Source organism: Chelon labrosus (assembly GCF_963514085.1).
Source record: "Chelon labrosus genome assembly, chromosome: 15".
Taxonomy (NCBI): Eukaryota; Metazoa; Chordata; class Actinopteri; order Mugiliformes; family Mugilidae; genus Chelon; species Chelon labrosus.
Genome location: NC_140348.1, coordinates 21,358,074 through 21,385,264, shown reverse-complemented (window position 1 = coordinate 21,385,264; position 27,191 = coordinate 21,358,074). Strand labels below are relative to the sequence as shown.

Here is a 27,191-nt window from a genome sequence, read left to right as displayed (position 1 = left end):
CAATCAGCAATAATCCGAGTACCTATTAGGAGGCTAACAAAGACTCTTTGGCTGATCAAAGTCAGACAGATCGAGGCACAGAGTTGCACTATCATGATAACGACGAGTCCCCCAGTTCATTAACCAAATGGCTCGGTACGCTGGCATGAATTCAGAATCTAATTTGAACAGGTTTGCTCTGCATTTGTGCTGAGCCTAGCAGTTTTGTATCTGAACGGATGATGGTGAGTTTTTTTTTTTTATTAAAAACAATGACGCCACTTTTTTTTTTATCACAAACCGAAATACAGAAAAAAAACAGCTTTGTCAAGTTTCTTCAAAATAATTGCACTTGAGGAGGAAAATCCCTCTCCTTGCACAGTAAAAGTGACGGCTAAACCATCTCCACCCATATCAGACACAAAGAAAAAGAAATTTAGCTCGGAGGAATGTGCAGTTCAGCGATAACACATTCTTCTTCTTCTTCCTCTGTGAAAACTTAAAACGAGCAACAAAGTCAGAGATTAGGGACAGGGTGATATTTTTCCATCATTTATTTCGCAAATGCGCCTTGAACACTTGCAAAAAAAAAAACATCTTAAAGTTGGTCCAGTAGAAAAAAAAAGAAAAACACTTCAACGATGATTTAATACTTTGTTTTTCAGCTTTCAATTCTGTCCAGTAAATTTGGGGGTCTGTGTTTAGCCTAAATGAAGGAGCGTGTCGCTAGGTATTTCCAAATTCTTAATTCTTTCAGTGATATATAAATATCCAGATCTCATTTCCTAAAGCAGCGTTAAGGAAGAGTAAAATGACTGGATAGAAATGGCATCAACATCTACCTAAAGAAAGGGATTAGCTGACTATAAAATGTACAGTAATTTAAAATTTAACTTAATATTCACATTCATATATAAAACTTACAAAACCCGGATCTCTCAAACCTACTAAAAATAGTTTTCTTCTGTTACTGCTGAAAGATCCTTTTTTAAATTACGATACATTTAATGGATTATTTATGTATTATTAACATCATTAATGTCATAATTTCTGCCACGTTGTTTTTATTGTTTTTGATTCATTAAAAAAAAAAAAAAAAACGTAAGTCAATAAATTACCATACTACTGTTCCCTGAAAGCCAATACTCAGCTGTGTTATTGAGTGAGAGTAAGACAGGTGTTTGTGTGTATTGTATATAGAAGTGTGTGTCCGTGTCTGAATGTGTGTGTGTGTGTGTGTGTCTGTGTGAATAATAGGACACGTAACCTGTTAGCATTAACTGCCTCGAACTCAATGAAGGGTGCGGGAGGATTGGGGGTTATTTCCGAGTCCATACAAAAAATAATTCATTGTAAATATATAATATATTTTTTATACATATTTGAATATATTTACAAAGATACCCAGCACTATACATTATACTGTGTATTTGTCTCTCTCCAGAATAATTGGGAAGGTTTATCAAGAGAACTGAAAAAGAAATGCATCAATATTACAAAATAAACAGGAGAGAATTTTATTTATTTTTTATTTTTTTTGCTCTCCTCTTATTCCTCTGTTTTGTTAGTCGAAGCTCTGTCGCTTAGTCCATTTCCTATTTGTCATCCTCTTCTAATCCCTTGTTTCTAGAGTTCACATCAGTCCATACATTCCTCCAGGAGCAAAGAACAGTCTTGGAATGCCAGCCTCTGGAATTGGATCACCCAACAAGTAACGAATCGTTGATTGCAAGGCAACAAATATGAGAACCAAAATGAAAAGTCTGTGTTTTCTCGGAGAGTTTGAGGATCCCCAGGGAACGTCAGTTCATTCAGTCAACACAAAATAGCTTCTTTAATGGTCTCTGTCCTCTCCTTTAAGACCTCATGTGAGTGTGTGTAGTGTGAGTGCATGGCAGTGTGAGTGTGTGACAGCAGCGCTGCCACCAGCCCAGCCCCATCTGGGTCCATTAGTCCATCGGGAGCCAGAGAGGGCGATGGGGGGGCAGGAAGTTGGGAGGATTTCGGAGAAGGTGTCTGTGCTACCTGTGTTTTGGGGCACTGACGGGTAAGACTGGGGCTGAGAGGGCGGGTGTGGGTTCATGTTTTGACATTTCCATTGATGTGCTGGTACTTGGGGATGCACGGCTCGTCCGGTAGCGGGTCGTGGGAAAACACAGAGTCGTCGCCGGAGGAGCAGGAGCTACGAGTGTCTGGAAAGCTGGGGGAATACTGCTCCGCTGGGGCACATAGATCCAGATACTCCTGCAGACACAGACATTGGAAAGAGAGGGTTGGGTGAGATAATTTACACTCAGACAAAAGGGAAGGACGCTTCGAAGAAGCATGAGGCGAATGACCTAGAAGAACAGAATAACATAAATTTAGTGCTGAAATCAAGTCAACAAGAACAGGGACTTTCCAAAGGAGGGTGAGCGAAGTGGAGGAGAAGAGTATCACCTTTATTCTGTTATTTATCTAAACCATACCAAATCACCCTGGGAGAATTTATGAAATGGAACAGAACAAATAATCTTAAACTGGATACTGTATGAAAATATTTGTAGAAATAATATGTAATAAATTGAATGTTGGAGAGCTGGCTGATTCAGCACAGGGAGTTGAACTAGTTGAAGTTTTGGTCCAGTACAGAATGGTTTGAAGTGGTTGAGCTTTTGGGGGGAAAATGGGATGCAGGACACAAAATCCTTTCACATCGGCTTCAGTTAAAACAAATGTAATATCTGACACTGAAACGCCTCACATAGTCGCTATTAGATTATTGGAAAAAGTAAAAAAAAAAAAAAAAAAGCTGGCAGAACACAGCTTACTAAGATGAAGGAAGATGAAAACCTCAAGAAATCCTGTTATTAATTTTTCACTCAGACCAGCGTTGGGAAATGTTTTGGTCTTTTCATGTCGACTGAGGCACCCTTTTCCCCTTCTCCTTGTCTTTCATGGCTGTTATTGGGACAAGTTGAGAGGAGGAAGAGTTCTTGGGGTTTAGTACAAAATGAGCACTGGCTTCCATTTTCCCAGCTTAACACGAAAAGGCTCATATTACTAAAGTTCTCCACATCTGCCAGCGGTTTGGGGTAGAGGGAAAAGTGGGGGTGAAAAAAAAAAGGCAAAAAAAAGACACTTTATTACATTTCAAAAGTTCAAACTCAAAGTTGGGCTTTTTTGGCGTAAATTCATGGGCTTCCAGCTCCACAGCAGACGAGTCTTGACAGCTTTCCATCGACGGCCTCTTTTCAGGTCCGCACAAGGATATCATACAAGACAGGAAAGGGAATGGAAAGGAGCGCAGGCATTATCGGGGCAGAGGCATGGACGCGATGATTGGGCAACTTGGGCCGTAGCAGCTACGTTGGGCCTGGATCACATCATCCGGTCGCATTCTTTCGGTCACCGTTTAGCTCTTGTGTCAGCCACGTGGCCGCTAATGTTCCAGGAGCTTTTATCAATATTCCTCTGAACCCCGCAAGCGCACCGTGGGAACGCAATTTAGTTCGGATGGAGAAACATGGTGTTCTCTTTCGCCATTATGAGACGTTTGACTCCAGTTTGAGAGAAAGGTCTGAGTCTGCTCAGAAATGTGTGAGAAGAAGAACGGCGGAGCTGCACGAACCTCGTTGGTGTTCAGGGTGAGGATGCGATCCAGATCCTCCACGAGCTGCTTGAAGGTGGGTCTCTGGGATGAGATGGCGTGCCAGCAGTCTTTCATCATCATGTACCTGTGAAAGAGAATTGTGCAATAATTTTTACTCAAAGGAAAAAAAGTAGTCTGCGGCACTTCTCATATTCCTTGTCTCCGAGTTTCAAAATTTGCCACCTGATAAGACTGGTGCCTCTGGACTAAGCTGCCTCCATGTGCACTCTGCCGATCACAAACGTGCATCCGTGCTTTGGATTTATTCAAATATTATAATGTGTGTTTGTGTCTGTCTCTACTTCTTCTCCAACAGTCCTCTCAGTGTGGCGCCGTAGCAGAGCTGCGCCATTGTCCGCTGACTGCAGAGCTCTCATTATGAATGAGGACACTGATAGCAGACAGCCACAGCTGTGCAGAGGCCTGACAGAGTGCGCACAGAGTCATGGATCTGATGGAGACCGCGCTGGCACTGAGCCGGCATCTTAGGAGCAACGGCGTAGCTGGGTGGCAGCTTGGAAGGGAAGATGCTAGCGTTGCAGAAAAGAACTTACAGCTCGTTGGTGCAGTTGCCTGGCTTGTCCATGCGATGGCCCTCTTTGAGCAACTTGAAGAGCTCTTCGACGGGAATGCCGGGGTAGGGTGAGCCCCCTAGGGTGAAGATCTCCCACATCAGCACCCCAAATGACCAGCTGGTAAGATAAAAAATAGACATAGATACATTAATATTACAGCCACAATATGATCTAGCATATAAACAGTGGTAACAGTCTGATACAAATAACAGTTGAGAGTGAGCTTGCATTGTTTATACAGATTATTTCGATGGAGTCGCTTTGCTGCGACTTAGAAGAAATACAACAGTGTGACAGCAGTGGTGTCAATGCCCTCTTTCTGCCATCCAGTGACTTGTGGTGCAAACCTGCTGCCAGTGCTACCCTGGCCCTGATTTCAATGATGGCTTTTGTGCTGGTCTGGCTGGTCACACAGACTGGCATTGTCTGGTCACACCACACCAAAACAAACACTGGACCACCCACAGCAGACAAAGGGGAAGGGAGAAGTCCAGCAAAGGCCAGGGACTATTAATCGTTAACCACTTCCTCGACGCAGTGTCCGGCTGTCGCGTATCAGTGAATCCATGTTGCTGACCGTCACGATGCATGTTTATATTAGCAAATGCAGTGTCTCAAATGGATCAGTCCTGCAGTGACTCTCGATTCATGTCTGCACAAAGGCTGCGTTATGATGCGCAGGCGCGTTTACAGACACGATACGCATGTACGCATTCTGGGCCGTGAGAGTAGCCCAGCGGAGGAAGAATGCACGGACAGGCAGGTTGGGCATTTATCAGTTCCCCCCATCTGTTTACACAACCAGCCAGCCAGGTTTGTGCTCTCCACTATCACCGCGTTGTATCTCTGCACTTGTTGACACACTCGTCTCTCCTTTCTGTGCTACTTTGTAACCGTCTCTCAGTGCTTGTCAGCCTTTTTTTGGGCCGTGCTAGTTGGCGTCCACCTGCAACCAGCCGTGTCTTACCAAACAAACACACAAAGAAACACGCTCGGGGTCACTTTAACTGACCTGGCCTCGGGCCTTACCAGAGAGAGCAAACAAATCAACCAATCAGTAAACAGCCACATTAACGAGGTTCATATTCTGGAGTCTTTCACATCTCGTTGGATTCAAATCACATGTAGTTGTGCATCGTCTGAAACTGCAAACAACATGAATATAAATCAGTGGATCTGATAAAAATATGACGATTCAAGGCTCTAAACATTTCTTTAAGAGGCAGAGCCCACGTCTGGTCACGGTGCCGTCTCTCCTGCCTGCAACTGTTTACCGACTGCCCTGGGCAAATTTGTCAAAACGTCAATGGGCGAGTTTCATTGGAATTCATGTATTCATTTAATCTGATGTCATGTATAGATCGCCTGGGCTTCTGGTGATGTTGCAGCGAAAGCCCCGCTCTACCTCCTTCTCTTCCCTTCATGCACTATGCAAAAAAGCCAATTACTAAAAGTGAGTGATGAATCATAATTAGCAGTGAGCTGATAGAGAGGACCACAGCAGCCACTTAATGCCTGCACCCCTCCGTTCACCGCCCCCCCCGTACTCCCCCAGATTATCGATTGTTGCTGCGCTACGGAACATGAAGGGCGTCATGCGTACGTACACATTATTCATGCGCACAAACAAGTACACAGAGACACGGACAGGAAGGAGATTCTCCATCCATGCGCTTAACTGGATGAGCGCTACGTTTAGTGTTTGACTCAACCCGAACGCATATACAGAACCTCCCTTCAGGTCAGCATGCGAGGTATTTATCTAATTGCCACATACACAAATCTCCTGCCAATGTCTGGACCAGAAACATCAAACAGCACTGTCAGAACATATGAGACTCAAACACCAAAAAGAGAGGGAAGCTCTGGCTTTGTTCTGTTTTTAGAATGAGTACTCTTGATCTTAAAAAAAGAGAGAGACAGAGACGGGTCAGCAATTCACATGCCAGATGAATGAAAATAAGAACGCCAAAGTGAAGTGGAAGGGGGGTGAGGGGGGGTTATTTTGATCATGGAGCTGCTCCAAAACGATGAGCCACATGTTCAAAGTGTTGCTGAATGAGGAGAGTGAAGAGGGGATGGCGGGGGGTTAAAAGGGCTGGTTGTGTGGAGGATGAGGCCAACACTGGAGGGCTGCAGCATTGTTGCGTTCAGACATGTGTGGAGGCCCAGCAAGGAGGGGAGACTTCCGAGCCGAGCCGGAGGAGCAAGGGGTGAATCGGAGGGGAGGAGGAGGAGGCGCTGGTGGGCTCCTTCCAGGCCCTTTGAAGCCCGTCAGATTAGTAACACGGCATTGGCTCCAAGTCTAGCGTGAAATCCTCACTTTTACCACAAACCGGCCAGCACTGGCCCCTTATAGCTGGCCACCCCCGCCCCACCTAACACTCACCAACACTGCACCAAATTACCTCACCCACCCCCTGCTCCTAAACTCCTGAAAAACAACCCTTTCAATCGGACTGCAGGCTACAGGAAACGGCAGTGAAAGTGTTTTACTTTATGTAAAATTGAGTTTGTATTATTTATGTGTGACCCCGAAACACTTTGTTGTATACTTACACATCACTCTGGTGCGTGTAGACCCGGTCGAACAGCGCCTCTGGAGCCATCCATTTTACCGGGAGACGACCCTGAGGACACACACAGGTGAGAGGTCAAATAAAAATCTACTCCTAATAAACCAACCCCTGAGCCGTGTTCATTTCTGGCTTCATCAGCATGTTTGAAATAATTCGCTGGTGGGAGATCTCATTACTCCTGGAAAAAGAGCTGATATGTGAAAGTAGCCTGGGGAATAAGGCCCTAGAGGAGTCTGGAAGGAGGATTTCCCAGAGGAACATTTACATTGTCAAAGCAATAGAGCTGATAAACAGGGTCACGAGATAAAGCAGTGAGTTTATCTCTACATACCATTAAAACACCGGCTGGAAAGCTAAGCATAGCTGACAAGGCGACCTTGGTCGGTATCAGCGCGGTAGCTAAATGGCAAGAATAATCTCATCAGGCTGGATTATTATAAGTAGAAGTAGCACCTATAAATAAGTAATCATATCTGCTTCAGGCACTGTAAATACTGACAGGGAAGAAGCTAATTGCATAATATATGATACTTTTCATTTATTTTATATTGAGGGTAATACAACAATAAAAAAGAGGCTGCTGTTCCATTTCTATCGCGCTGGAGAAAAGTAAACAGAATAAAAACTGCAGCACTAGGATGATGTCCACTTTGGTTATGGTTGGTTATATTGATATAAGTGATCATTATAGTCGCTGCCGTCATTGTCCTAATCGTCATTATCATCAGCATCATCGAATATTCGTTGTTGTTGCTGTCAGCTAGTTCTCAGCGGGATTGTGCATGCGATGAAAAGGCAATCATGCATATTAAATGAGGATGCGCAGGCGACGCTGCTCTGCGGTGGGAAAGAACGACACCACTGGGCCACTGTGGAGGTGTCAATTATGTTTAGGCCTGGACCTCCCTTCTCCCTCGGCCCCTCTTTGGGGGCTAATTGTATAAGTGTCGATGAAACCAAAAGAACAAAAGACTGAAGGGGTAAACAAGACAAGAGTCTCCAGAACCACTGCATTCACAGGCTGCCTGGGAACCCGCTGCTTCTGCCAAGACACCAGCAGAGAAAACAGCGGAACAGAAAGATGAGGGAATAGAGAGAATTTGAGAAACAAGACAAAAGGGTGGGCGTATCTCGCACTGAAGTTCTCTAAAATATTCCACTGCCTCAAAGTGCACATCCCCCAATGCGCTGCATGCAGGATGAGGACTCACATTAGTCGTCTTTTTATAGTAGTCGATGTTGTGGACATCCCTGGCCAGCCCGAAGTCAGCGATCTTCATGAAGTTGCTCTCTGTGACCAGGACGTTTCTGGCTGCCAGGTCTCTGTGTATGCACTGGGATGGAGAGAGTGGATGAGTTAGTTACGTCATTTCTATAAATAAATCAACTCTGAAACAGGTGTATACTTAATTTGGAATGGTGTTAAAATGTTTGCGGTGCACGTAATCACCCAGAAATGCCTTACACAGAAGTAGCACTTCTTCAGAGGCTAACATGACGCCACACTGACTACACCAGCATGAACCTGTCTGGATATGTAAAGATTCCTTGCATACTTTGTCACATATATGGTCGGACTCGTGTCTGGGCTTCAGTGCGCATGTGCAAACTTACGTGTACGCATGTAGTCCAGCGTGTGTGTGTGTGTGTGTGTGTGCGTGTGAGACAGTATGCTCTGTCACATTCCAACAGTGAGAGGGAGCGTGAGGCTGCATTTGGCCAAGATGGCTGTACCCCCATTGTGAAAACTTTGTAATTCTTCCACACAGAGGGGCTTTTGTCGTGCAATGGGAGACAATGCAGGGATTGGGCAGGGGGGTCAGTGTTTTTAGGAGACAACATTCCCACAGTGACGCACAAACAAGCCTCCTACGTAAAGCCTTCGTGGGTACAGCTCATCAAACTGAACTGGCACAGAGATCTGGGCTAGGGCAGCCGACAGGTTGTTATTGAGAGCAGGACATTTTGCGTCGTCGTCCTCTTACCTTCTGAGATGCTAGGTACTCCATGCCCCGTGCCACCTGATAAGTGCAGGAGACCAGATCTTTGAAAGTGAGCTGTTCGTCTGAGACACGGGCGATGTCGTAGGAGTATTCCATGCCGGGCGGCCGTCGGGCTCTGAGGTACTCCCTAAGGTTGCCTTTGGAGGCGTACTCTACTATCACATAGAGGGGACCTGCACAGGGTACAAGATCCAAATTAGTGCTTGAGCTTTGTCATGAATGATTCCCTTTGTACATTTGAATCACAGAATTTTAAATCAGCTGCTTGCTTCAAAAGCATTTCAGAAACTCTGTAAGAAAAATCTGTCCCAGCACATGTGTTTATTTCAGAACTAAAACTAAATAGTCAACAGTCCACAGAGACTAAAAACATATGCTTCGGTGAGAAAACAGGTGTAGCTGCATTGAGTTTAATTTTTCACACAATCACGGTTCCACTTCCTGAATACCTTTAAGAAAACACAGCTTAACTCTTTACTTCCAGGTAAACCAAACCAGCCTTTGCATGTTACATACAAATGGTTTCTGTTTACCTCCAAAAGTGTGGAAAATCTTGTCTTAAGATTGTTACATACGCCGATCTCTACCCAGGAGAGATTAGTGGTCATACTGCGAATATTAGCATCTGGGAGCTCACAGAGTGGCCGCTAGCATTTCCGCTTTACCGCATTAACCATGCCCACTTCCAACTTCTGGCAGAATCACAGAATAGTTGCTGGACACCACACGGGAAAAAAGTTCTGCCCGGTTGATGTGGCGAGAACTCCCAAATGAGGGGTGCTAGAACAAATTTCTCACAGAGTATGTAACAGCCTTTATACTGTCTGTCTGATGTGGTCTGCAGACACATTGTATGAATTTGTTGAAACATGCAGCAACCATTTTTATTACAGCATTAAAACTTAAGTTAACTAGGAAGATCAAGCTGCCTCAAGAGGATATTAAAAGCACCATATGACATTAAAAACAAAACCTACAAATGATACAATCCTCCAAGAGCGTATTCTGACTCTGGGACTGCTGTGATGTCCCGTCTGACTCACCGTCTTGTGTACAGGCCCCCAAAAGGTTAATGATGTTCTTATGTTTGCCGATCATCTTCATCATCTCCATCTCTGACACCAGGTCAGACAGGTCTTTCTCGGTGGCGTCATCTAACAATATAAGAAGTTACATTGAAGACTTGTCAGGAAAAGGTCAGCAAAACAAACACACCCCAGTCCTGTCTTCCCCTTTAACTCTTTGACTTGGGACTAAGTGGCTAGCCCCGTCAGACAGCACCTTGTTTTGTAGGTGCTTCTGATTAAGTGCGGCTGACAGACAATGTGGGCTAAAGTTACAGCAGCGAGGGAGGCTCTTCACACAGACTACAGAGGCATCCTTTCAGTGCCAGAGGGAGGGAGGAGAAGGAATTAAAGACGTTCAATCTGGACTCATTATCTACTGCACAGGCTCCTTTTGTCATGGAGCTGATTGAGCCAGTCGAGGTATCCAGATAGTCAGAATGGCATTGCCTGCATTCCTCCGCACCATTACCGTAAAGAGCAGGTTTCCATTGTCAAGGTAGGTCTAACTCCCTGCTGCCGTACCTGATCTAACTGTACCCCGCAACCCCAAACCGACCCAGAGCCCTCCCTCCTATTGCTTTCATTAATCACAGCAGTGCTGCTAGTGTGACTTGTCTCTTTGTGTGGGTGCTGATGGAGCTCTAGCCAGCTGCTGCTCTGGGGTCAGGTATGTGACCGCCCCTAACCCTTACCTACCCAACCCGCCTTCCTCTAGCCGTCACTCAGCAACCACCAATAACGAAAAATAACGCCAGCCCCAGGCTCAGCCTTGCACCTTTGCTGAACCGAAAATAAATCACCAAGAAAATGCACACAGCTTGCCCAGAAGACACAATGAAACAGTGTGCAGCTTATCCCAGTGGTCTGATTTTAAGCACAAGTCAGACATTTGACAATACAACCCCACTGTGATTGTGCAGCAGCAGGAGACTCGCTTACCTTTCAGCATCTTGACCGCAACAGTTACAGCCTCCTTGAGTTTGTCCTTATCGATGCCCAGGGCCTCTGCCATTACAACTTGGCCGAAACAGCCTTCACCTAGGGGTTTGCCCAGGGTCAACCTGCAGCCGCAAGACAGAAAACACAAGAAAAACAGACAGGAAGCCAATTAGCTGCTGAAACTAAAGCGTGTCAACCCGATCCGACTCTTGCGTCGAGTCGCCCCTTCTGTGCAGAAATTAAAAAGGTTAGATTGCAGTGTGAGAGCGAGAGAGTTAATGAAACCAGGCAATAGGCCAGTTTTGTCAACCTCACCCTATCTTTTTTTACTCGATCTCTTTCTCTCTCTCTCTCTCTCTGTGTTTGAATCAGATTGTGTCTGTGTGAGTGCTTTATTGGCGCGGGGACTGCAGCCTGTGCCAGGGCAGTAGGTAGGAAGGCAGACATGGCAAAGATAATCACCCGATAAAGTAAGGGAGAGGCACTCATTTCTAAACTGTTTACCCTGTCTTGGCATGTTCCAGTATACACTCTTTACAAGTCATTACACAAGGCTTACCTTAGCCCCGACACATTAGCCTGTGACAGATGGTATTCTGGCTTTGTGTGTCTTAAAGGTGGGTCTGACTGTAATACCAGATGGATATTTAAGTGTTATTTTATCGCAAGTAATGTCACAATTGCTGGTGGTAAACTTTATGTGCACACTCTATTTCTTTGCATTGATAGCGAAGACGTTTTATTAGCAGACATTTATCATCTGACCCAAGTGACCCCTGAACTAGCCGTGTACCCTGGTGTTATTTCATTTGATTGACAGGTGTTGGCCACACCCCTAAGGCCCAGTGTCCTGGCTATGTAAACACACACTGCACGACGTGAAGCCTAGAGCCTGAGGGGCAGCGCCCTTCTGTAGTAATACAATCCCCTGTCTGTCCACACACACTCGCCACGCTCAATAGCCACCATTCTGTCCATCCAACCACACATAATCAATGTTATTTTTTCTCCACACAAACCGCAAACGTTAGCATTCCTCAACGTTCCGCAATCCCAACATGATCCCTCAGGCGCTGGGATGACAGACCCAAACAGAGAGGCACACAGAGATTTATTCAGCCTAGACAAAACATCCCCGTTGGAGAGTTCAACAATTAAAATCAAAACTGAAGACCATTCAGCATGCACCCAGAAAGTCTAGCATTACATCAGAAATGCTTTTTAACTGATGAGCGACGGTAAAATCTATGATCCGAGCTCCTTTAACGAAAGACAGGCCTTCATGTTTACGGTTTGGGATTTTCCCTTTTCTTTCAAAACTCGAGGCCTCAGTTGGGTATTAAACTACGCTAACCTTTGCCGTCCTATTAAATCCACCCTACAGCTTATCACTGGCCGCTGCAACTGTGACTAACTGAAACCTCAGCGGTGCTAATTCCTCTGGAATGAAACCGAGCAAACACTCCTAGCCCAAACATGCAGATGAAAGCTGCGAGTGCTAACCACTAATTAGCCCAGCTTCACCCCTTACCAACAGAAGCATGTGTGACTACGGGTGAGTGAGAGTGTGACGTAGCAGAAGTTGTAATAATGAGGCTGGGGGCACGGTGCCAAGTTCAGGTTATTTCACTACAGCACCAGCGGATGAATCAGTAGCCTTTATCTCAGCCATTATTCACCAGTTAGTCACTATTGCCGGCATTCCTCATTTAGAACAATAGTTATCTGATCATTTAGCGGCTGAGATACAATCAGACAGTTGGTCTTTGTGTTGTAATGTCGGCGTTATCCACCACTTAAATGCACCCTGCCGGCCAAAGATAGTTGTATTGGGATTGAAGACAAGGGCAGAGAGTGTAAAGGCTGTCATGCATACCACAAAACAAGTCTTGTATGCGGGCTCTGAATCCTGAGTGTGCCATTATGAACACTCCCTTTCGGGTGAAAGTGTCATAGCTGGAAGAGCAGTATTTTCAGGTGTTTTATGCAGGAGTTGAAGCCGATTTACATAGTTATGTATTATGCGTAACATAAAACGGTGGGGGTTGTAATTAGGAATAGGCCATAATTACAATTCTCTATGCAAAACATCTTTTTGGCTGAATTCCTCAATCTGCATCGTAGTTGATCTTGTTCCTGACGTAAATTTATAATTACGTTACATAACGCCAGAGAGCATAGGATGTTGGTCTCACCTGTCTCGGGAAAACTCCCACCGCGGATCCTCTGGAAGGTCGTACTCTGGGATCGGCTCGTCGTGTGCAGAGCTCCGCCGCGTTGTGATGCGTACCAGCGGCGTACTAGAGTTCATGGAAGAGCTCGAGTCTGCCGACACCTACAGGATGAGAAAGATTGGCTGATCACCGGAGTCTGGGTTCATAGTTTGCTTAGAGCTCCAGGGCATCACTAGAGGAGTAGATTTGTGTGTACATGATTACCTGTGCTACTTTTTTTTTCTTTTTTTTTTTTAATTAACACCAATGCTGGTAAATATGGTACGTTAAAATTAATAATATGTCATTCATTTTCTCATATAATGCCAGAGTCTGTCTGGAGGCCAGGGATTACATTTCACAGATGATTAAGACGTGAACAACAACAGTAATTTTGATGAATGTGTGTTAATCGCCGCTGTCCCCAGGGCTCATCTCTTCTCTCTCCACCCTAACCTTACCTTGACACAGGAATCAGTCTCACTGCAGAATGTAATCCAACACTTTTTGTACCTTTTGGTTTCCCTTGAGGGGAAACAGTGGCTCACATACCGGAAAAAAAAGATCTGGCTGCAGCTTCAGTCAGTTTCAGTGCTAACTTGCACAGAAATGCATGCCTTCTGCATGAGGCTGGAGGGAAATTCTATAAAATATTACAACAGTATATGCTACATTGTGTGAAATTATCTTTTTTTTTTTTTTTAAAAATAAGTTATTTTTATAAATGTATAAACCATGCAAACTTTAGCGTATATACATAGACAATAATCTAAAGTTTGTTGCCTGTATTTGTATATCTGAGGCATGTTTGCAGTGTGTATTTGTCTCCTCTAGGGGTGTTAGATGCCTTTAGAACTCTTTATCTACTTTCTGTTACCTGGCGCCGCAGAGGGATCTGCTTGCTCAGTTTGTGGACCGCCGGCTGGCCACCGAAGTCTGGTTTCTTTGCAGTGTTCCTCATGCGGCACACCACCACGATGCCCACCATGCAGGCGATGAGGAAGACACCTGTGCAGTATATCGCGATCTCCACGTAGTCTGGGGAAATTGGCCCCGGGGACTTCTCCAGGGCTGAGGAAAATAAAGGGATAGCGGAGAGACAGAGGTCAAGCGGTGAAAGCTAGAGGGAGGCTCCCACTGATCGCTCCCACACACGCACTCTTCATTTGGACGGACACACATGGGTATCAGACAGACAAACACGGAGACAGATGCTCTGGAGGTGACTCATGCGCAAATGTAATCACCATCGGCAGGCAAACTAAACAGAAATTATTTCGTAGCATCCTCGCCGTTCTTTTTCCCGAGGTTTCAGCATTTTTTTAAACAGACCTATCCTGCTGCTTAAGAGCCTAAACAGATTTTAAATAGGCCAGCGCATCCAAGCCTGCATATGTCTGCATTCTGTGTTAATGTCGGAGACACGCGAGCACAAACACACACACCCACGGGCGGACGGAACAATACGCGCTTCACTTTGGATTGCAAACAAGGGAGAGCGGCGTCCTTGGTGGTTGTATATGGCTTGAGCTTCCTGTCGAGGAAATGGGATGAGTTTGTGTGTGTGTCCGTACGCGCGCGCATGTGTGTGTGTGCCATAGGAACTGACTGTTCCATAATGCATAGCCCTCCAGACCACAAACAAGGCTCTTGTGCAGCACAGCCAACCGAACGGCCCGTCAGCCAGCTGGAGGTGAAGCTACATGTAGGAACCTTTCTCCTGCCGGCCTCACATCTGCCGATCCAAAAAAACCACAGCACATACACAGAAGTCGCAGCCTCGAAGGCGCCAGCGGTGCAGATAGAGCACATCGAGGGCAATAAATATCATATATTACTCCCAGAGGGAATGTCTGGCCTGTGATCATTATGTTGTTGTTTACAGATAAAACAAAACTATTACCCCGTTACAGCATTTAGGATGGTTTGATAGTGGTTATATTTTGAAGGCTGCAGACAGCCAACGACTCTCATCAATCACTTGTAATGCCCAGTGTGCTTTTGGCCAGAACCTGAGCATTAACAATCGGCCGTTTAGCCTGGAATAAACTTGCGCAGAGACTGACACTAAGTTTTATGTATTTGATGCTTTGGTATGCGTAATTACAGGCCAGACGCGGAGCAACGGACAAAAATAGGATAAAACAAGTTGATAAATGGGGATACACACACACACACAGACACACAAACATTCGCGTGCATGAGTTATTTACTGTACAGTCTGGGAGGTTTGGCCCTGATAATTGAGAAAGTGAAGCCAACATGAAACGAGTGCTGAGCTTCAACTTTCGACCGTTATCTCAAAGGAGAAATAAGGGTCTCGAAAGAAGACAATTATCAGAGCCAGAAGGAGGTTGGAGGAAAGTTTGAAGACGAGAGAGAAAAGAGAAGGTGGGAGACAAATCCTCTCTTCCTTTCGGAGTCTAGAGACACTCAAGCTGCTCTGAGAGTTATGATAAGTCGTCTGCAAACTACCCCCTTATCTGCCTTTAGCTTTCAACAGCTGGTCAGTCTAGATAACATAATAGAATATATACTCACTGCTCCAGCAGCGCATTGTCTTGGATGATGACCGTAGTGGCTCATCACAATCTAATATTTGAGCTGCGTGAATCGGACTCCAGAGGGAGGACTGGCCTTCCACAGAGGTTATTGAAATGACAACTGTTTTAGGTAGAAATGAGAAAGGAAAAAAAGGGAAACGAGAAGACGAGTGTATATACCTGGAAGCACCGTCAACCAAGCAGTGTGATAGGAGATCCCAATAGAATTACCCGCCAAGCACGTATACTCCCCAGCATCTTCAAATGTTACATTGGGCAAGTAGAGAACTTCTATCTCCTTATCTGTGGTGTTAACACCTGCGGTCTGGGAGAGGAGAAGAAGAGGAAGAGGAATAGAGGGGGAGGTGAAAGAGTAGAAGAAGAAAGTGAGGGTTGAAGATGAGAGCAAAAACAGGGGAGAGAGAGAGAGAAAGAGAAAAAAAAATGAGACCCACAAAACCAAGAGAGAAATTAGAGGAGCTGGATGGCGTCCATCGTTGAGGTCCCATCTAAAGGAAAGGATGTTGGGAGTTTCCGAGGGTGAGGAGGGGGGTGAGGAGACACAGACAGAACCCAATATGCCACCAAAACACAAGAAAAAAAGAACCAGTACACCAAAAAACTAAAAGGGTTCCCATCACCCACAGAACCTGCTAATAGAAGCGAGTCTAATTCACAAACTGAACCGGATACATGCACAAACGACAATAGAGAGCATGGAGAGCACTGCAACACCATCTTGACACAGCTTGTAAGACAGAAAGAGATATTAAAAAATTGAGGATAGTGCCAAGAGAGATGTGTCTAGGTATGCAGGCCCGTCCAGTGCTTTCATGGGCGGGGGGGGGGGCGCCGGCCTCGGCATTGGGAGGAGCAGCTGAAACAAAAGGGTGTGACACTGGGGAGAGAAGAGGTTTGTGAGCACCCAAGAGAGACCACCAACAGGACCACCACAGCACAGCAGGTCAGGGACGTAAGCCCAGGAAACCACACCGGTAAGGAGGGGAGGGTAGGTGGGTTCAGGTCTCAAGGGTTACCTGGGATGACTGTCAGCCAGCCCGACTGGCTGGCCTCGCCTATATAATTGGAGACTTTACAGATATACTCCCCAGCGTCTTCCTCCGTCACGTTGGTGAGGGTGAGCATCTCCACGTCGGAGCTGTTAATGCCTGAACGCTGCAATCCACACATACACATACTTAGACATGAGCATTAAGACAGACGAGTAATCAGGCAGGCGTGGAAACTTCATGACTACGGCTACTGTATATGGAGAGTAGGAATCACCACCAAGATCCAGCATGAGGAACAACCTATCAGTTCATAGGGAAGGGAATTTAGTTAGTTCCTTGTGTGACTTTTGAAATTCGCCTGAAAATCCTGCAAATCACCAACCGTAAGAGAAGAAAACCTAAAAGAGAACGTGAGGGAATGTACCTTCAACACTCTGACGTAGGGGTGTCCGTCGGAGCCGTTGCGACTGCCATTCTGAGTGATATGTTTCAGCCACTGGATGTGAGGTTGCGCGTCGCTGTAGACCTTGCAGACGAAGCGGGCGTCCTCGCCGACGTGCACGGTGGTGTTGGCAGGGAGGCCGGCCTGGAGGATAGGCCTGTGAGGGGACCGCTCTGTCGAGAGAGAGTTTAACGGGTCCGGTTTATTTCCCTTTAAGAGCAATATCACATTTTAGCATGTGAGAGTTTGTTTTTGCAAAAGCAGAACTTCACGTGCTGTGAGTTTCCCAGCAGCCCTCGTAGGTAAAATCATAACCGTGCCGCCTCTTTCTTATCTGAGAAGCTTTTAAAGGCTTCACACACAAAAAAAAGGAGGCACGACCGTTTTTATCTAAAAGAACAACGGCAGAGGAGGACATCCCTGAAGTGGGATGTATATGTTACTCGTGAGTGGGCGGGGGGTTTAAGCTAAACTATGTGCCAGTCTTGGAAAGTGAAACACCTTTATAGCGTAGCATCCCCCACATCTCCGGCTATCTGCATTCTTCTACAAGCAAACATTTGGCCTGCGAAATCCAAACAGAGCGGGACCTGTGGAACAATGCCCCCTTTCAAACGCTACCCGGCCTTCACAACCGCACCGAGGAGCCCCCCCAACCCCCACGCTGACAGCAACCACCCGCTGCCACCAAACGACACACACACACAGAATGACATCACTCAGCCTGGAGCGCTGCAGTGCCTTTCCAAAACAAAGCCTTAAGCTAGGTGCAGTGGATTCATTTGTGCGTGTGCAGCGTATAAGGTTGGGGGTGGGTCAAGGAGGGGGTGGTCAGTGGGATGAAGGGTAGAGGCTGGGTTTAAGAAGAAGGGCTAAAAAAAAAAAAAGTGTGGGATAATTAGCAGGGTGAGTGAAGGGGAGAAAAGGGATCAACAGATGTAGAGACTAGGAGGCAGAGACTTCTTCCGTATGTCTGTCTCCCTATCTGTCTTCCTGCTCCACCTTTCTGAAATCTGTCACATCAGATGATTCCCACCCCTCCTTCCTCTCCCCCAATCTCCCTCCTCCTCCTCCTTCCCGCACATTCCTAGGGCTCGCCTTGTTTATTGTGTCTCTGTATTTGCCCCCTTTTCTCCTCTCTCCTCTTTCCATCGCTCACAAGCCTCCTCGCCCTTTCGATCTTTCCCGAACAGAGAAAGAGAGATGATCTACTTAAACTTCACAGTCTGCCAGCCGGCGCTCTCTTTTGTAAAAAAAACCCCAAAAAAACCCCACCAAACATCATTTACCAAAACAGAAGGAAAAAAATCCGTCAACTTTGAAACCGTTTCAGTAATTAAAACCATCACTCACAAACATCCCGGCAAGTAAAAAGTACTTTTGGAGCTGCTGTTATTTCTTTCTTTAAAGAAATTAAAGTAATTCTAACCTTCATTGTAGCTGACAACCACGACAGAATGTGTGTGTGGTGAGAAAATAGGCCACATCGTGATTATGGTGAAACCCCAAAACAATAAAAGTTAGTGAGCAGAGTTCTTTCTTGAATTTGAAAAAGGGATATCGTGCGTGTGTGTATGAGTAACTGCATTTTTTCATATTGTGAAAACATAAGTATGCATACGGAGTCACGTTTTGCAGACTTGTCTCCCTTTTTGGGAAGTTCCCGTAACATAAATTGTTAAGTTTAAGGATAAATACTTTGTTTAAGTTTGGGGTAAGGGTTTAGGCAAGTAGTAGTTATGGTAAGGTCTGGGTTCTGTTTCCAGGAAATGAATTGTAAGTCCGTGTAAGCAGTCCTCTGAAGTAATGGAATTGAATGGAATGTGAATATGTGTGTGGGCATGGGCGTAGAGAATAAAAAAGTTCCTTTATGGCCAATTCAACCCACACAAGAACAAGAGGGAAAAACATGAAGGAATATGGGAATGGAGGTAGTAAAAGAAGGATAAAAAAAATAACTTAGCCATGTTGTCCTGTCTGGCTGCAGAAGAGGTACTAAAACAAATGATAGAACAGACCCCAGAGGTGTTTTTTTTTTATGTTTTGCTGAGAACAACATGAAGTGACCCATTTCAAAAGTGAACCCATTTATCAATTAAGTAGTTAATGGAGTAATTTGATGGCAGCGGTGGTGGGACAGTGGGAGAAAGAAGCGCGAGGAGACAAACCGGGGACATTCCATGGTGGCCCATGCGAGACCGGTGAACTCTGGGTAAACTTGGCACACAGGAACCGACACAGGGGTAGAGGCACAGGAAGAACGCAGCACGGCACAGGACAGGATGGCATGGGGCTACGCACAAAGTACCTCATAGCCACTGGGTGCCACCGCTCTGACTGAAAAAGCTGACATCTCTTTTAACTCCTCATTTGTCCACTTGTGTGTCAGCTCGGGCTTTTGTTTTTCCCGACTGCTGCCCTTTCTCCAGACGCCAGTCTGAACCAGAAAAGGCTGGCTCCTTTGGTTTTAATAGCTGATCCTGCAGGTCATTTGGGCAAAGAAAAGGCTGATAAGAGCGGCCTTTTCTGTCTCTGCTTCCCCTCCTTTTCTCTTTCTCCCCCCTCTCTGTCCACCCCACTATAATGGAGCAAAATGAAGCAAGAGGTTGCAGGGGGCACTGGCTGCAGAGCCAGACGTGGAGGGGGTTTACTGCTCTGCAATAAAACAGAACAAAAACAGAAATATGCAGTCTGAAGGAGAGCTCTGGCTAACTCCGGAGGGAATCAGAGCAGGGGGCCTGTGATGGGGTGCATGTTATGTGCATGTTTTCATGGATTTACCTTTATGTCCACTTAATGCAAAAGGTATTCAGTCTCCATCTGATATCATGAAATTAATGCTCCTTATTACCATGGAGATGATAAACAAAACAGTGTGTAATTACAGTATGACTGCTAAAGAACAATGGGGACAGCGCTGGAAAAATTCCACATTCAGACATAGAGACTTGGGTGACCAGTAGCCTCTAAATGTTCTTCTGTGAATAAAGCTTCCACAGCTCCGTATCTGTCCTGTTTATCTGTAGTTTACTGACCGGGCTTCAGAGGAAAAAGCTGTGTTAGATAATCCCTTTTCATAGCGGTTTGAGTGAGGCCAAAAGAGCAGCGGGTCCGGATCGAATTAAGACCAAAAGCTTGTGCACACTCACTCACACAAACGCACATGTACACATCGATCTACTATCTTTGTCCTAAACCCCTTGTTGTCCCCGCTATCTATTGATTCTGCAAACCGAGCAGAAAAACAGTCTTTGCTTTCTGCGCTCCAAAGGTCAGAAAGAGGGGTTGACTGAGTTGGGCCTGAACTCAGTGTGATAGTGCTGAGGTCAGCGTTCTGGGCGCTCACGGACTGACACTAAATGATCATCCGCTGCCGGTTCAAGTCCTCACCGTACATGAGCAGGGCATACAGGGTCAGATAAAGAGTGGGAAAATAGATTTATTTTTTCTATTTGCTTTTTGTGGGACTGAACCATACAGATTGTTTGTTTTATTAACAAAGGTTCTGGTTAGTTGTTTTTCAGAAAGACAGCGAGATCTTTCCTTTCTTTTTCTAATAAAAGTGGTTCAAGCGAATGATTTGGTTGAAGTGATCCTGTAAATAGGCGGGGATTACGATGGGAGGTGTTTAGCATTAAGGACAAAGAAAACACTACCAAGAAGTATGCAGAGCTTAATTTTAAAAGTGTAAGGCTCTCACAACTAATAAACACGGTCTCAACGACACTAAGACCGCTGACATGTTTAGCTTCCACACACTTGGCAGCACTCCTTAACCTCCCAACAGGTGTAGTCGCCCCCCATCCAGAGTGCACCTGGGCAATCAAACGAGACACACACTGTCCTGACCGTGAGAACTCCTTCCGCTGGCCTCCCCTTCCTTGGTCCCGCCGCCCCTCCTTTGTCAGCCTCACAGGTGTGCTCTTGAGTGTGTGTGTGTGTGTGTGTGTGTGTGTGTGTGTGTGTGTGTGTGTGTTTAGGGTGTGTAGTACTGACCTACTACGTCCAGGGTGTAGGTGTGGTTGATGGATCCGTATTCGTTCTCCACCACGCAGGTATAGTTGCCCTTGTCCGAAGGCACCACGCTCTCCATGATCAGGGTCCAGTGCTGGCTGCGCACCTGGTTGAAAAGAGACAAGAGCAATTAAGGGCTTGCACACAATATTGAGGCTGATGACAAGTTGATTCCACCGGAGTGACTCTACAAATCAACTGACGGGAAAGTTTGCTTTTACGTTACTACTTCACGGTTGTTCCGAAAGTAGAACTATATTTCAACAAAGGTCAATAAAAGTCCTGACCTAATAAAGCCCCTGATGCTAAGCTTTAATTGCCTAATCCTTCCGTCAGTCACCTATAACTTAAACCCCACCCTCGCGTTCGATCCTAAGCCATTTCAAACACGCAGTTATTCAAAATCACTCGTAAAAGCAGTTTCACCTATGTGTGGAATCTACAGGTGTGAGCTAACAATAGAGTTTCCGTCTGCAGACTGAAACGAGACTGTAGCAACTGCTTGTACAGGCCTACATTTCACACAATGGAGAGATTATGCCACAGGGCTGGGCTCAGGTACGGCTTTTGTCCAACGTTTGTTGACAAAAAAAAAAAGAGAGAGAGGGAGAGAGAGAAATGAACTGCCCACAGTGTATCTGACAGCCTGACTGTATCATTTCTGTAAGGCTTTTTGTCCGCGGTGTACAGCCAAAAGGGAAAAGCGACATTAGCAGCGACATCAACGTAATCTGCTCCTAAACTTTCCTGGCAGGGTGATGTGTCATTAACCGAGAGCCTGAGACTCGTTCGGCATCGCTGGGCCTTTTCATAAATTAATTCCGTAACTGTCTGTATAAACTGTTATTCCTCTCTATCTGCAGGGCTCTGGCGTGTACAGTAAACGCAGCTTGTTTTGAGAGACAAAGAGAGGAATTTAGGAGCAAAATAACTAAACTGTAGTCCAAATAGACTGTCAAGGGGCAGGAATCCACATTCACGGTTTTCCACTGTTTCCATGATTTTTCTTGCAAAGTGGAAATAAAACATAACCAGTGCTTTTACTTTCCCATGACATACAGAATTGGGTATTTTCGGCACATATAAATCAGTGCGGAATGTTTATTTCCCAAAGCAGGACTAGACATTTAAGTTAAACAAAAGTCTTTTGTTGGAACCACAGCATTGTAAAGAAGATTGAAGTTATCACAAATCCTCCAAGAACCAGGGAGTTCATATAACTCATGCAAAGCATCGAGTAAGCAACCTGCGCAACACTTCACGTTTAATCGTTAACCAGCTCAGTAATAGTGTTTGTAAATCAAATTTGCCTCACAACAAAACACACACACTCGTCTCCAACCAAAGCCAGTGGGACCTGTTCTCCCTGATTGAGTTACCTCAGCATTCTGGACTCATTTCAACCCTGACGCTACCTACTTTCTCTATACGTTACTGTCTGGGGGCATTTAACCCTCAAGTCCCGGGCTTGGGTTTCTAATTGTTGCGGGTAAAGGAGCATTTCAAGTTACAGCGAGAGGCTCTGCAAAGTATCCTGGCGAGAAGAGGAGCACGGATGAGCAATTCCAATTTCACACCAGAAACCCTGCCCTCGTTTCCTCTGTCTACTCTCCTCCGTCTCTCCAGCGAAGGGTGGAAAAGGGGTGAAAGGACAGCGAGTGAATGATTGGAAGGAGGAGGCTCGACGTCCCCGTGTAAATGCATTCAAGGAAAAAGCCAGACGGACTGTTGCGCAGAAAAAGCAGTAAAAAAAAGCAAAAGGAGTCAGCGAGTTGACATATGTAATAAAAAAGCATGATGTATTGCTGTTTATCCTACCTTATAGCCTCCCATGCGGTCCTCCTGGCGGAATGGCCTGCTGTTTTTAAGCCAGCGCAGCTTGGGGTCGGGTTTGCCTCCTGCAGCACAGCGGAACTTGACTGTGTTGGCAGCTGGCACCGCATGCAGCTTCTTCTCCATCTTTGCTGGCGAGGTCCAATACGGAGCGCCTACAACCGGAGAACAGTTGGTGTTCAGGCGGGTGTAAGATTTCCCAATCATGTCCTCGGCTTTAACAGTTTGGCTTCAGGGCCCTGGAGGAGCTGCTGCAGAAGAGCCAAACCTGAACCCTTGCTAACCCCCCCACCACCACACACTCGACCCCCACCCCCGCCCCCTTGGCAACACTTGCTGACCCAACGTCTGCATAACACAACCCAGGGCCCCACACTCACACGGTTAAACAAAAACACACACTTTCCTCCCTGCAGGCTCCACGGGGTGTTGTGGGGGGTGGGGGGGGCAAAAGAAAAAACATCAGCTCTAAAGGGGGAGAATGTGCCTGGGCGTTGCCAAGAGGGTAACTAGACCATCACATTCAATTTCATCTCATTCCACTTAGCAGCTTTTTTTCTACCCTCCACTTCCTCCAATTACCATAGCTACCCTGTTTATCTGCCTGTCACTCGGCTAGATATGGACGCCCGGGCTAGGGGTGCTTATCACCCTTGGAAAATCATTACGTGCTGTCAGGGGAGAAAATGAATGTCACGTTTAACGAAGGATTTTAAAAGTTCCCGGCGCACACCCCTGTCTAGATTACTATCAACGCCAAACTGGCAAACACCATTTTTCCTACTGAAATCTGTCACCTTGCTTGTGTTTTGTCCCTTCTCCAACTCCCTCTTTTCTCCCATTTTCTGTCTCTCAGTCAGCTGGATTTTCCTCCGAGCACCCCCCCACCCCCACCCCTCCCACCCGCCCTTTCCCTCTGCACCTGGGAGCATGATTGCCTAAGCAGATGGGACTCAGAGGGGAAGAAAAACTCTAAGTCAAACAACAACCCAAACGGTCTTCCACACTATCACTTCCTCTTCGTACAGCAGGAGTAGGAGCCACAGAGGGAATACCCACAGATAAGATCATTACGGACCTGTGGTAGCAAACCGCAAACATAAGTTCATGCCCCAGGAGGATATTTACTTCAAGCGTCCTCCCTTATTTTCTTTCCCGCCTGTCCGATCTGCATACTATCAGACACCTCCCATTCCCTTTTCTGGCACGCACAACCGGACAAGTCGAGCATACTTGGATAGTAAAGTCAGTAAACATTGCTCTTCCTTCCTGACTGCATGTATAGAGTAAGTGCTCAAACTATAATTAGTCATTCCTCTTTCTTCTTCTTCTTCCTCACTGCCGCTATCTATGCTTCTCTTCCTCCATCTTCACCTCTCGGCCCACTTCTCTCCGTTCACGCTCCCTGTCCTCGCCTCATCCCTTCAGACAGAGACAGATTAGACGGAGACTGGCCCATTGCGAGGCCGTCTCTCCTAAACGACCTCTGACCCCAAACTAGCAGCCGGGTCGGAGGATGAGGCCCGGGACATGAAAGGTGAGCGGCGCTGTTTCCAGATGAAGCCAAACTTTCACTGGGCCAACTGCTGTGGCCTCCATGAACCCCCGCCGCCCCCAAAGCCCCGTGCATCCGGATCCCCACTCACGGCTGTTTATCCTAAGCTGGCCCGGGGTGAGCTGAGGTTATCTAACTCCTGCGCTATGAGTCAATATTTTTTTTTTCTCTCTCTAAGTTCCTCCGGAGAGTTAAATCCATCAGTGCTCCAGAAGTAGTATTTTATTGTTGAAATGATTTCTTGTTAAGCTGTGATATCTTTCTGTGTAACATTCCTCTTTGCAAGCGGAACAAGACAACTTTATAGAAAGGGATTATTGGAACCATGTCTGTATACTGTATATTTTTTAGGACAATTTGTCCTGTGAAAGCCAAGAGAGATAAATGGCTTTAAAATATGTCTGAAATGTCCAACTTTAAACATGTTTATACAGAAACACTTAAAATGTTTTTTTCAGAAAGGAGATACAAAACTGAACTCCAACTCTACAGCTGGGGCTTCACATTAAAAGCATCAACTTTAACTGTTATTTTGAAGTAGAATTCAGTTTCAAAACGCCAATAGTTAGCATGGACCTGTAGTCTCAGGGCTTCATATTAAAAGTATCAACTTTAACTTTTATTTTGAAGTAGAATTAAGTTTTAAAACGCCAATAGCTAGCATGGACCTGTAGTCTCAAACCTCCTTTATTGCTACTGCAGACGTTGTAAACCAGCTACGACTGAAATCATTTCTTTTCTGAGATTCATGACATCAGTATTTTTAAATTGGAATCCCAACCTCTTTTAAATGAGTGCACAGATTTCAGACAACTTGAAATACTAAAATTACTGTTAGGAAACCTAAGAGGCTTATAGAGTAAATGGATACACGGCACCTTTATATATTCTTTTAGAACTTTCCACCCCAGTTCTATAACATTTTGAGTGTTTTCTAGAAATTATGACTCTATATACTTTAATATTTTCAACAGAATATTGTAGTTTAAATTGTAGAAATCTAGAACTGACTGAGGAGATGGGGTCTCTTCTTCGTCTATGAACATAGAGCTTTAACTAAAGGGGAGGATGAACAAGTAAAGATGAATAATAATGAGTAAAACTATCAACAGGACAGCGGATTTATAGCAGAGCACAGAAAGCAAAGCTCCACGTGGCTTTTTAACTTCATAATGACATCAGTGTAGCCCCCCCACTCTCCACCCACCACCCTTTACACTTCTCCCCTCACAGATCTCTGTGGAGGTTCGTCCATGTCTCCTCCAATAACCCCACCCACTGCTGACAATGCGCAAACACCCTCGACCCGTTTTCATCTTTTTTTTTTTCTTTTTTCCACTGGCTTATGTTGTTCGGTCTTCTGTAAAAAGTTAAATCAAAATGCTCTGTTTTGCAGTGGCCTGATGCCCAACCCATTCCGCGAGCTCCAAAAAAAAAAATAAAAAAAAGTCACGAATATAAAGCTACACCCCACACTCACGCTCTCATTCCCTCCCACGCCTGCGTGCACCCTCCTCCTCGCTCCAGTCCTCGGCCCAAGGCCAAGGCTCCACGCCATGCTCAGAGAAGTTTTGGTAATGGTCCAACACACCCCACTTCTGCCTCTTTTTCCCCTCCTCTTGTTCCGTCTTTTTTTTTTTTTTTTTCAATAATAATCTTGGTTTTGAATTTTCAGAAACACACACGGCGAGAAAATGCAACTGCACTGCCAGAGCAGCTTTCCCGTTGTTTTCAAACTGCTTATTACCACCACAATGGCTGGATCTTTTCCCTCTCCCCCATTTCTTTTTTCCTCCTCTCGCTGAGCTCCTCACTCTCCCCCATATTTAATGGATTTCAGGCAATTACAGTCAGCCCAAAAGTGGAGGAGGAGAACTGACGGTGAGACGCAGTGCGTGTGGAGAATTTTAACAAGATGTGGAAGCCCTGATCTTTACCTCAGCCTCTTTCTGCGAGTGTGTATGCGGAAGGCGAGCATGTGTACACGCAGCTGCATAAACACGTTACTACCCCAGATACTCGCTAAAGCATAGACAAACTTGGGTAAAAACTTTCTCTTTCTCACACACACACACACACACACAGGCCCATCAGGTGGGTAACTGGATCCAGATGGGCGTCTTTCATAATAGATGAGCCCAGCTGACTGACTGGCTGGCTGGATGGCTCCATGAGGCCTGGCTACCTGGGAGACACTAGCTAGAGGAATGCCAGGAATCCTTGTATTCCCTGGAGCATCAAGCCCCGAAGACACACACACACACACACACACACACACACACACACACACACTGAAATCTCACAGTATTGGCCTGAATGGGAATGCTACGTTATGGAACAGGAGAGACGTTGGTAAAAGCCAGATCTGGCATGATTTTTGATGCTGCTATCTGATGTCTCCTCCTAATCCTGAAAGAATATCGAGATCATCCACTTTCTGCCTCAGTCATTATTGCACGGACTCAACTGTGCTAATAAACACTGACAAAGCTAAGTAGATTATTTCGCCTCGGGATTAAGTCCTTATAGGTGTCCGTCTATGACAACCAGCATTCCAGACTTAGGGACTGACATGCTGTAGGGAACTGGTATTTATCAGGCACAGCTTAAAGCATTTCTTAACACCCTTTAAGGATTAAGGAACCCTTAAAGATTTTTAAGTTTTAGATACGGCTACTTTAAAATGCTTTACTTGTTGAATCTCTTTGCCGTGTCTAATATGTGTGTCTAAAGCAAAACTGTTATTTGGACTATAAAGTATTTACTTTCTACTCAGAGAAGGTCCTGAAAATAGAGATATCCCCT

General features: G+C 45.6%; 1 protein-coding gene across 6 annotated transcripts in view; it reads right to left on the bottom strand.

Annotated features, from left to right (window-relative positions):
- Nucleotides 1-518: 518 nt before the first annotated feature.
- fgfr2 (fibroblast growth factor receptor 2) overlaps nt 519-27,191 on the bottom strand; it is a 37,253-nt gene continuing 10,580 nt past the window's right edge. For 3 of the 6 annotated variants that reach the window (XM_084561577.1, XM_084561581.1, XM_084561582.1), the window contains 14 exons: nt 22,817-22,986; nt 20,981-21,104; nt 16,967-17,157; nt 15,710-15,854; nt 13,858-14,057; nt 12,969-13,108; nt 10,774-10,895; nt 9,811-9,921; nt 8,750-8,940; nt 7,976-8,098; nt 6,745-6,815; nt 4,165-4,302; nt 3,590-3,695; nt 519-2,223 (listed from right to left, as the gene is read on the bottom strand). In XM_084561577.1, the coding sequence (XP_084417703.1) occupies nt 2,059-2,223; nt 3,590-3,695; nt 4,165-4,302; nt 6,745-6,815; nt 7,976-8,098; nt 8,750-8,940; nt 9,811-9,921; nt 10,774-10,895; nt 12,969-13,108; nt 13,858-14,057; nt 15,710-15,854; nt 16,967-17,157; nt 20,981-21,104; nt 22,817-22,986 (1,997 nt within the window). In that variant the 3' untranslated portion in view covers nt 519-2,058. Of the gene's footprint in view, nt 2,224-3,589; nt 3,696-4,164; nt 4,303-6,744; nt 6,816-7,975; nt 8,099-8,749; nt 8,941-9,810; nt 9,922-10,773; nt 10,896-12,968; nt 13,109-13,857; nt 14,058-15,709; nt 15,855-16,566; nt 16,706-16,966; nt 17,158-20,980; nt 21,105-22,816; nt 22,987-27,191 lie in introns of all 6 variants that reach the window. The other 3 variants (XM_084561579.1, XM_084561580.1, XM_084561578.1) reach the window with 3 other exon arrangements.